The sequence below is a fragment of the Macaca thibetana genome, chromosome 15 (assembly GCF_024542745.1).
Source record: "Macaca thibetana thibetana isolate TM-01 chromosome 15, ASM2454274v1, whole genome shotgun sequence".
Classification (NCBI taxonomy): domain Eukaryota; kingdom Metazoa; phylum Chordata; class Mammalia; order Primates; family Cercopithecidae; genus Macaca; species Macaca thibetana.
The window spans coordinates 3,843,249-3,854,238 of record NC_065592.1 but is presented as its reverse complement, the minus strand read 5'-3'; the positions used below and the strand labels follow the sequence as shown (position 1 = coordinate 3,854,238).

Below are 10,990 nucleotides of genomic sequence, written 5' to 3'. Positions count from 1 at the left end.
GCTGGGGATGTAGGAGGACTGGGTTCAGAAGCGCCTCAGTGGTTATTAGGAGTCTGGAGGCCCAGGCGCCTAGACAGCCCTGGTATGTTCTTATTATTAGTCAGGGTTCTCTTATTTATTTATTTATTTTTGAGATGGAGGTTCGCTCTTACTGCCCAAGCTGGAGTGCAATGGCACGATCTTGGCTCACCGCAACCTCTGCCTCCCAGGTTCAAGGGATTCTCCTGCCTCAGCCTCCCAAGTAGCTGGGATTATAAGCATGTGCCACCACACCCAACTTATTTTGTATTTTTAGTAGAAACAGGTTTTCTCCATGTTGGCCAGGCTGGTCTCGAATTCTCAACCTCAGGTGATTTGCCCACCTTGGCCTCCCAAAGTGCTGGGATTACAGGCGTGAGCCACCGCACCTGGCCAGTCAGAGTCCTCTTAGAGGAACAGAACTAATAGGAGATATATATATGGAGGGGGGCCAAGCACGGTGGCTCACGCCTGTAATCCCAGCACTTTGGGAGGCTGAGGCAGGCAGATTGCCTGAGCTCAGGAGTTTGAGACCAGCCTGGGCAACACAGTAAAACCCCGTCTCTACTGAAATACAAAAAATTAGCCAGGCGTGGCGGCAGGCGCCTGTAGTCCCAACTGTCTGGAGGCTAAGGCAAGAGAATTGCTTGAACCCAAGAGGCGGAGGTTGCAGTAAGCTGAGATTGCACCACCGCGCTCCAGCCTGGAGACAGCAAGACTCTGTGTTAAAAAAAAAAAGAAAAAAGAAATATATATATATATATAAAGGGGAGTTTATTAAGTATTAACTTACATGATCACAAGGTCCCACAGTAGGCCGTCTGCAAGCTGCAGAGCAAGGAGAGCCAGCCTGAGTCTCAAAGCTGAACTTGGAGTCCGATGTTTGAGGGCAGGAAGCGTCCAGCATGGGAGAAAGATGCAGGCTGGGAGGCGAGGCCCATCGTCTCCTTTTCACGTTTCTCTCCTTTATATTCACTGGCAGCTGATTGGGTTGTGCCCACCAGATGAAGGGTGGCTCTGCCCTCTGCAGCCACTGACTCAAATGTTAATCTCTTTTGGCAACACCCTCACAGACACACCCAGGATCAATACTTTGTGTCCTTCAATCCAATCAAGTTGACAGTATTAACCATCACACCTGGCATGGCGAAGATAAGACCCACTGGGCACAGTCCCTGGAGAAAGGGTGGGCCCGGCAGACTGGGGGAAAATTGCTCACCTCTGCTGGGGGAGACTGGCTTGACCTAAGCAACGTGTTTTGGGGGCCAGAGCCCACCCAGACCAGGAAGCCCCCTTGACCCTCACCTCTCATTCCTTGACTGTGACCTTGGGCTGGCCCTCAGCTGGAAGCCTCCGTGGCCCTCTGGGCACTGCTGTGATGGGCAGGGTGTGATGGGAGCCTGTGTGTGGGCCCTGGTGTGATGGGTGCGTGCATGGGGCAGGGTGGACGCTGAGCCCACGCGGCACGCCCACGCCCATGCCCACCGTCCTTCACTCTAAACCATTAGCCACAGGTAAAGCAGGCAGGTGCAGAGAGGCCCGGGCGTCACTCAAGGGCACAGGGCAGTGTCTGGCCCAGGCCAGTGTGTCACTGGCTAGGAGGCTCCCCTGGAACTCCACAGTCAGTCCCTCAGGTCACAACACTCACCTGTCCTGCTGGCCTGACCCAGGGTCCCCAGAGCAGCCTCCTAGTGTGTTCCTCTTCTTGGGGTCCCCAACCTGTCCCCATGGTCCTTGCTGCCCATTCTCTCAGGGATTGGCAAGGAGGGACTTCCTCCCAGAGCAGCTGCATGAGAAGGGAACCGGTGGGCCTGAGCTGGGGAAGGATTGGCAGGGGGCTGGGGTCCTCCGGTTGCGGCACAGGCCCCCATGCAGCCCAGCACCCTGCTGCCCACTCGCCTTTTTGGATTTTTTTTTTTTTTGAGACGGTGTCTCGCTCTGTCGCCCAGGCTGGAGTACAGTGGCCGGATCTCAGCTCACTGCAAGCTCCGCCTCCCGGGTTCACGCCATTCTCCTGCCTCAGCCTCCCGAGTAGCTGGGACGACAGGCGCCCGCCACCTCGCCTGGCTAGTTTTTTGTATTTTTTAGTAGAGACGGGGTTTCACCGAGTTAGCCAGGATGGTCTTGAGCTTGTGACCTCATGATCCGCCCGTCTCGGCCTCCCAAAGTGCTGGGATTACAGGCTTGAGCCACCGCGCCCGGCCTTTTTTTTTTTTTTGAGACAGACTCTCACTCTGTCACCCAGGCTGGAGTGCAGTGATACGATGTTGGCTATCTGCTATCTCCATCTCCCAGGTTCAAGCAATTCTCCTGCCTCAGCCTCCTGAGTAGCTGGGATTACAGGTGCACGCCACCACACCTGGCTAATTGCTGTATTTTTAGTGGAGACGGAGTTTCACTATGTTGGCCAGCTGGTCTCGAACTCCTGACCTCAGGTGATCCACCTGCCTTGGCCTCCCAAAGTGGGATTACAGGCATAAGCCGCCACGCCAGCTTTTTGGCTTTCGTTGGCCCCCGGCCAATTCAGACAGACGGCCTTCAACTTTGTCCAAGCTCCTGCCCCCAGCCATCAGGAGCCCCCTTGCTCCCATAGGCCCCAGGCTGTGGGTGAGCTGCCATGTGGGGACCCCCAGGGACTCTGGAGACCCCAATCCTGGGCTTGGGACCTGGCTCAGCCTTGCCTGGGGTCCCATTACTTCCTTTCCACTTTACCTTCTGCTGTTGCTATCCCTGTCCCAGGGCCCTGGTGGCAGCAAGAGGCAGACTTCACCGTGGTTTCTGGCTTGACTCTGAGCCCTGAGCCCGCCTGAGCCTGCTAACCCTGGCCCGGCAGCCCAGCCCCCTCTGCAGTTCCCACTTGAGAAAGCCCAGCGGGGTACTGATGTATGTCTTCCAGCCTCAGCTACCTCCCCACTTGGTGCCCTGCCCACACCTGGTGACCTCCTGAGCACAGATGCCCAAGGGTGACATGCCCAGACCCCGGCAGAGAACCTGGGGTGGCACTCATCTATGCGGAGATGCCCCCAACCCAGCAAGATGCTGGGGCAGGACCATGCTTGGCCCAGAATGTGGGGCATGTGATCCCCGAGCCGACACCCTAGGAAGCGAGGACCTCCCCAGCTTCTGGCTCTGGGAGGCTGGGTGGGCCGGCCCCAGGTGCAGAGTCCCTGGCTGCAGCCCTCCCCTACAGCCACGCAACACAGAGGAGCGGGTCAGGGCAAAACTTGGGGTGCAAAGTGGGTCCCTGGAGGACCAGAGCCCCACCCAGCAGCTCCACCTGGGGGAGAACAAGGACACAGACGTGATCCCCCCAATGTCCTGGGGCTCGATGGGACGAAAGTGGGAGGGGAGGTGCTGGGCTCACCCGCTGCACCACCCCGTGCTGCTCCTCGACCAGTCCCTCCACTTGGGGGTCCCCTTGGCCACCTGCCAGGCTCCGTGCACCCACCTACCTTTCCAAAGGCGGGGTTGGAGGGTGTCTCCAGCCCCTGGTTCTACCTTGTTACTGAGGATGAAGGGCCGGCTCCCTTCTCGCCGGGGCCATGTAGCTTTGCAGCACACCACCAGGGGGCGCTCGAGACACGCATCTGGACTGCCTCGCTCAAGCCAACCCGGTGAAGCAGGTGAGGGATCAGGGAGACAGCCAGGCTCAGTCCGCTCTCTGAGGCGCCCCTCGGGCTGAGGCTGGGTGCCCCTCACCTTGCTGCTGCCCTAGGTGCCGCTGTCTGCGGGGGGCACTGGCCAGTGGTCTGCTCTTGGTCTGGAGTGGGGCCCACTGGGTTGAGGCCTCTTCCGTGGTCATCTACTGGGAAGCTGGCCCACAGTGAAGGCTCAGCTGGGAAGAGCTTGTGTCCTGATCATCACGATGCCCACAGACCACGGAGCTGGGGTTGGCTGCCTGCCTGGGTCCACACAAACCCAGGGAGTCAGGAGGCCTGGGTGGGGTGAGATGAGGAGGAGCCCCTACCCCCCCAACTTTCTCTTTGACTCATGCCCTTTTCTTTCCTCTGAGAGGCTTTCGTTCTGACCCATTTCTGGGCAAAACCCCCGAGCCCCGTTTGCCAGCTCGCAGGTTCTCACGCACAGCTGGGCCCCATGGCAGCCACCCGGCCCAGGGTCCTCAAGGAGGAGCAAGCTAGGGGCAGAGGGTGGGGGAGGCTCCTGCAAATCCACCCAGGAAGGGAGCAGACTGGCTGCGGCTGAGGTCGGTGGCGAGGGACCCTGCCAGCCTGGCAGCACAAACAGGAAGGATGGCGGGCTCTGGCAGCCAGAGGCCGGGTCACCCGCAGGTGTGGCAGGACAGCCTCCTTCCTGCAGGAGCTGCCACCGGGTGCCCGTTGCAGGGAGAAGAGGTGGGGTGGCGTGAGGCTGAAGCCAAGGTGTGGCTCCCCGGGGGCTCCCTGCCAGAAAAGTATGCTGGGGTGGGATTAAAGGCCCAGGTGCCACTGTGGTCATCACCCAAAACATGGGGGGTTGGAAGGGAGGGGCGGGAGGCGGCTGCCCACTCTGGTGCCAGCCCCTAAACCAAGCAGCTCAGGTGCTGACAGTTTCCCATGACACCCACAGGAACCCCTCCCTTCAAGCCCCCCTCCCTCCAAGCTCCCCTCCCTCCAGCCCCCTCCCTTCAAGCCCCCCACCCTTCAAGCCCCCTCCCTCCAGCCCCCCCAACCTCCCTCCCTGAAAGTCCCCCTCTCTCCAAGCCCCCCTCCCTCCAAGCCCCCTCCCTCCAGCCCCCCTCCCTCCAAACCCCCTTCCTCCAGCCCCCCTCCCTCCAGCCTCCCTCCCTTCAATCTCTCCTGCCTCCAAAGCCCCTCCCTCCAGCTCTCCTCCCTCCAGCCCCCCCTTCAAGCCCCCTCCCTCCAAGTTCCTCCCTCCAGCCCCCCTCCTTCCAGCCCCCTCCCTCCAAGGCCCCCTCCCTCCAAACCCCCTTCCTCCAGTCCCCCTCCCTCCAGCCCCCCTTCCTCCAGCCTTCCTCCCTCTAGCCGTTGCACAAGTTCCGCAGCACAGCTCAGCTCGGAGGCTACACTGGGCCACAGGGGTGGGGGCCTCTGACTACCACCCTGTCCCAGTCTTGCCTCTGTCCCCACAGTGGGATCCTCCCACTTCAGTCTCCAGCTGCCTGGTTCCCCTCCCAAGGCAGCCTCGTACTCACTGTGGGGCCGGGGAGAGGCCAGCAGCCCCTGGGGCCCTAGAGTACAACAGGACAGGGACGGGGTGGTGGGAGGCAGGCCCCTCGGAGGGGTAAAGGCCTGGACAACAGTTCATGGTTGCCATTCCTCCCAGGACACACGATCTGAGCCCTCAAAGGACCTGACAGGACAGACGTGTCCTCATTCCTGGAATCCCAGCGTTCTGGGAGGCCGAGGTGGGAGGATTGCTTGAGCCCAGGAGTTTGAAACCAGCCTGGACAACATAGCAAGACTCTGTCTCTACAAAAAATTTTAAAAAATTAACCAGGCATGGTGATGCACACCCATAGACCCAGCTACTTGGGAGGCTGAGGTGGGAGCATTGCTTGAACCCAGGAGATTGAGGCAGCAGTGAACCGTGACTGCACCACTGCACTCCAGTCTGGGCAACAGAGCAAGACCCTGTCTCAAAAAAAAACAAAAACCAAGAAACAAAAACCCACACACAAAAAAGCAAACTTGGCTGGGCACGTTGGCTCACGCCTGGAATCCAAGCACTTTGGGAGGCCGAGGCTTGTGGATCATCTGAAGTCAGGAGTTCAAGACCAGCCTGGCCAACATGGGAAAACCCCACCGCTACTAAAAATACAAAAATTAGCTGGGCGTGGTGGCGGCGCCTGTAATCTCAGCTACTCGGGAGGCTGAGACAGGAGAATCGCTTGGACCCGGGAGGTGGAGGTTGCAGTGAGCCGAGATCACACCACTTGATCCTGACTCCCAAAGGGCTGGGATTGCAGCCTGGGCGATAGTGCAAGACTCCTTCTCAGAAAACAAACAAACAAACAAACAAACAAACAAACCAAGCCTGACCTGCACTGAGATCTCCAGGACATCACATTGGGCATGAGGGCTGGGTCTGTCCGTGCCTGGGACCACCCAAGGTCCTTTGCAGCAGAGCGGCCATCTGGTTGGGGTGAAGCTGATGGAGCCTGCCACTGTGGCTGAGAGCGGGGTGTTGGCTGGGGGTCAGGGTGACCCTGCAGGGCCATCCCAGCCTGGCTGACGCCCAACATGGGCTGGTGTAGAAGGAACCTGGCCCCGAGGCTCCAGGCCCTGGCTAGAGGAAGCAGGGACTCTTCAAGCTGGGTCCTGTCCTCTTCCTGGAGCGGGTGCCAGCCCCCAGCCTGCTTGCGTCAGGGACAAAAGGACTCCTTTCCTTTCCAGCCTGGAAAGCCCCTCTGCTGCAGCCTGGAGGAAGGGACCCCGGGCCTAGCCTATAGTCAGAGGCGTCTATGGGCATGGATCTGGACAGGGAAAAGGAGAAAGCAGCCTCCATCCACAGTTCACTCTGGGACCAGGCCCTTGCAGGCAAGAGGCCCCTCTGGGCTGCAGCCTGGAGGAAGGGACCCCGGGCCTAGCCTATGGGCATGATCCTACAAGGCAGGAGAAAGCAGCCTCCATCCACAGTTCACTCTGGGACCAGGCCCTTGCAGGCACGCGCTGGGCTCCTGTGAGAAGGCTAAGGGCCCCAGGACAGACCTCCTCTCCGGGCGTCTGGGTTCCTAGATGGCAGAGGTGGCAGAGTGGGGTGGGTGGCCCAATTGGGAGCCGTAGCCTCTGGCGAAGAGCTGAGCACAGCACATCTGCAATGTGTAAGATTCTCCTGGGAGACCAGGGCCCAGCTGGTGGTGAGCTGGGGGAAGTGGGTGATCCTGCGGTGGGAGGAGCCATCTGGCCCTCTGGGGAAGTGTGCTCGCTGTCTGCAGCGCCCAGGCCTGGGTAGCTGGGTGGGGGCTGGGGGGCCATCTCCGCTCAGGGTGCCCGCACCTGGGCCTTCCCTGCCCTAGGCCAAGCCTGCCTGTGCCTCCCCATCCTCTGCCTGCGCAGCTGGACATCTCTGGGCCTCTCTGGAGACCAGTGGGGTGGGCTGGGGGGGCGTCGTATTGGCCTGGCTTGGCACCCCTCTTGTGGCTGTACCCCTCCCAGCAGCCCCAGGACTAGCAAGTCCCCGAGATGGGGGTGGGGACAGCGGTTGATGCCAAAGGTTGTGGGGGCAGGGGCGGGGCAGGAGCAGGAAGGTCCCCTGAGTTCCCTCACCTTGGGCAGAGATAAAAGGAGCACAGTTCCAGGCGGGGCTGAGCCAGGGCGCAGCTGTGATTTCAGGGCATCTCTGGCGGCTGCTGTGATTTGAGAATCTCGGGTGTCTTAGCTGACTGATTCTGGGAGACCGTGGATGAATAATGCTGGTGAGTGTCTGGCCCTGGGGAAAGCCCGGGCTGGGGAGAGCTAGGCAGTCTGGGAGGGGAGGATGGGGGTGACGCTGAGTGGGGCGGTTGGGTGTCCCTGAGCCCAAGTGACAGAGCCTCCCCTCCCTTGTGCTGCTGCAGGGCACGGCCCCACCCGGAGGCTGCGGGGCTTGGGGGGCCTGGCCGGGGTGGCTCTGCTCGCTGCCTTCTGGCTCCTGTGGCTGCTGGGGTCAGCCCCTCGGGGTACCCCGGCACCCCAGCCCACAATCACCATCCTTGTCTGGCACTGGCCCTTCACTGACCAGCCCCCAGAGCTGCCGGGCGACACCTGCACCCGCTACGGCATCACCCGCTGCCACCTGAGTGCCAACCGAAGCCTGCTGGCCAGCGCCGACGCCGTGGTCTTCCACCACCGCGAGCTGCAGACCCGGCGGTCCCACCTGCCCCTGGCCCAGCGGCCACAAGGACAGCCCTGGGTGTGGGCCTCCATGGAGTCACCTAGCCACACCCACGGCCTCAGCCGCCTCCGAGGCATCTTCAACTGGGTGCTGAGCTACCGGCGTGACTCGGACATCTTTGTGCCCTATGGCCGCCTGGAGCCCCACTCGGGGCCCTTGCCACCACTGCCAACCAAGAGCAGGGTGGCCGCCTGGGTGGTCAGCAACTTCCAGGAGCGGCAGCTGCGTGCCAGGCTGTACCGGCAGCTGGCGCCTCACCTGCGGGTGGACGTCTTTGGCCGTGCCAATGGACGGCCGCTGTGCACCAGCTGCCTGGTGCCCACCGTGGCCCGGTACCGCTTCTACCTGTCCTTTGAGAACTCTCAGCACCGTGACTACATTACAGAGAAATTCTGGCGCAACGCACTTGTGGCTGGCACTGTGCCGGTGGTGCTGGGGCCCCCACGGGCCACCTACGAGGCCTTCGCACCGGCCGACGCCTTCGTACATGTGGATGACTTTGGCTCAGCCCAAGAGCTGGCGGCTTTCCTCACCGGCATGAATGAGAGCCGATACCGACGCTTCTTTGCCTGGCGTGACAGGCTGCGCGTGCGACTCTTCACCGACTGGCGGGAGCGCTTCTGTGCCATCTGTGACCGCTACCCGCACCTGCCCCGCAACCAGGTCTATGAGGACCTTGAGGGATGGTTTCAGGCCTGAGCTCTGCTGGCCGGGGGAGGTGGGTGTGGGTGGAAGGGCTGGGTGTCGAAATCAAACCACCAGGCATCCGGCCCTTACTGGCAAGCAGCGGGCTAACAGGAGGCTGGGGACAGAGGTCAGGAAGCAGGGGTGGGGGGTGCAGGTAGGCACTGGAGCAGGCAGAGGAGGTGAGGGCAGGAGGGAGGTAACGGGTGCCCACTGCGGCAGACGGGAGGGGAAAGGCTGAGGAGGACCCTCTCCACCCTGAACAGATCTTGGGTGGGTCAAGGCCTCGCTGGAAGAGGGTAAAAGGCAGGGCCCTTGGGGCTGGGGACACCCCAGGCTGCAGTTTGTGGGGGCCAAACCTGGGACCCCAAACTTCCTCTGTAGCAGAGGCACGGGTCCCTGGCACATCCACAGTTCTGAGGTCCCTGTGGTAGGCTGGGGCGGGGCCCAGGAGACCACGGGGAGCAAACCAGCTTGTTCTGGGTTTAGGGAGGGAGGGCGGTGGACAATAAAGGTCTGACCAGTGCCTCGTGGGTCACCTCCGTGCAGGGCCACAGAACCTGTGTCTGCCCTCCCTGACATGTCGCCCCCACAGCCATGGGGCTGCTTGTTCCCCACCGGGGATCCTGTCTCCTGACCTCGGGACTTTTGCTCACCCTCCATCTGAGAGCGCTCCCTGTGCCAGGCTGCCCGCTGGCTCCTCCAGTTCCTACAGCCTCCACCAAACGGCCCCTTAACAGAGAGCCTTCCGTGGCCCCCAAAAGGCCAAGGCGATGAGCCCAAGAATTCAAGACCAGCCTGGGCAGTGTAGTGAAACCTCATCTCTACCCAAAATACAAGAATTAGCAGGACGTGGTGGGTCACGCCTGTGGTCCCACCTACTTGGGATACTGAGGTGAGAGGATGGCTTGAGCCCAGGAGGTTGAAGCTTCAGTGAACCGGGATCACACCATGGCACTCCAGCCTGGGCAACAGAATGAGATCCTGTCTCAAAACAAAAACCAGAAACAGGCCAAGGTTGGGGAAGGGTAGGGAACAGACTTCAGAGGACTGGCCAGCCTGAAAGCGTCCATCTGCCAGGTCCGCAGGCTGGAGAATGTCTTGGGTGACAGGGTCTGACCTGTGCCCTGGAGCTCCCTCTGGTGGCAAGTGCTGGGGAGGCACTGGGGATGCGGCAGCAGCCAGGGAGCCCCTGTAGTGGCCGGTGGGGAGTGGGGCGAGGAGGAGGGAGGCCAACCCACGGGTGGTGCTGACCATGGACTCAACAGGCCAAGCCCCCGGGGCCGGGGCACTGGGCTTGTCCCTACCCCAGGTCGGGGTGGGCAGGTTGAGGGCAGGAAGCCCCCCTCACCCATGGCTGTGGCTTGTGGGAAACACCTGCTAGTAGCTTCCTGCCCTGACCTAGCCCTGTGGACTAAGCAGGGAAAAGCAAGTGTCCTGAGGCTGCGGGCTGGGGTGGGAGGCTGATCCTCATCCACCAGCCCAGGGTCACCTTCCTGCTGCAAAGGAGCTGGAAGTGGGGAGCTGTGGCCCCAGAGGTCTTTCACTTGAGGGTGAGCCTTCTATGTGCGCCCAGACACTGGACACCACACAGCCCTACTTCACCCCATTCACAGGTAGGGAAACTGAGGCTGGGAGGCGCCGTCAGAGCCACCCATGGGGCCAGCCTGCCCTCTTTCGCCCTCTGCAGGCCACGCGGAGGAACTGCCCCACCTCCCCGGGGCGCCCCGGCAGGTGCCAAGCTACAGCCGCAGAACCGCCTGACCCCGAACTCTCGGTGCAGAGAACAGACTTGCCCGGATACGGGGTGAAAAATGAGCCGCGTGCAGCAGGGGCAGTCTCGGTCCCCTGCCTGCTCCGCCCACGGCGAGCGTTCCTGGGGCCTCGGGTTTTCCCCCTTCCGCTGGCTGCTCGGAACCGCGGGACCGACCCACCGGGCCGCCCTGCCTCCCCTCCAGCTGGGCGCCACCTGGACTCCAAGTGCTGGTTTACAAGGCACACAGGAGACCTTTATGGGGGTGAGCTGGCGCCTCACCAGCGTCCGCTTGGCGCGCCCCGGGGACAGTGAAGGCTTGGGGCTCCTCTGCAGAGTCGCCAGCACGGTGGGCGCAGCCGGATGCCTCTGGGAGAAGAGCGCAGCGCCCGAGGGTCCCCTGGCCTACGAGGGCTGAGCCGGGGTCTCGGATAGGATGTGGGCGCGTCGCGTGACGCCCGGCGAGGGGCGGCCGGGAGGCTTCCCGGCGGCGGCGCGCGCAGGGTCTCGGGCCCGGGTCGGTCCCGGGCGCAGCGCGGGCGGCGGGCGCCTCCTGGCGGGCGCGGACGGAGCGCGGCGCCTTTAAGCGGGGGCGGGCGGGGCGCGGGCAGAGTCGCTGTCGCCGCGGCCGCCGGGGCGGAGCCAGCGCGGATCGGGTCCCGGACGCCCGAGCGCCCCGCCCCCGCGCGGGCGATGCCCAGC

At 62.3% G+C, this 10,990-nt stretch overlaps 1 protein-coding gene across 2 annotated transcripts; it reads left to right on the top strand.

Annotated features, from left to right (window-relative positions):
* The first annotated feature begins 6,528 nt into the window (after nt 1–6,528).
* FUT7 (fucosyltransferase 7) lies at nt 6,529–9,061 on the top strand. Of its 2 annotated transcripts, none has more exons than XM_050760203.1 (2): nt 6,529–7,393; nt 7,535–9,061. In XM_050760203.1, exons 1-2 carry the CDS (start codon nt 7,381–7,383, stop codon nt 8,548–8,550), a joined length of 1,029 nt encoding a protein of 342 aa, XP_050616160.1. In that variant the 5' UTR covers nt 6,529–7,380; the 3' UTR covers nt 8,551–9,061. The 2 variants fall into 2 exon arrangements, with proteins under 2 accessions (XP_050616160.1, XP_050616161.1); XM_050760204.1 differs by having other exon boundaries at nt 7,103–7,393; nt 7,699–9,061.
* Nucleotides 9,062–10,990: the final 1,929 nt, after the last annotated feature.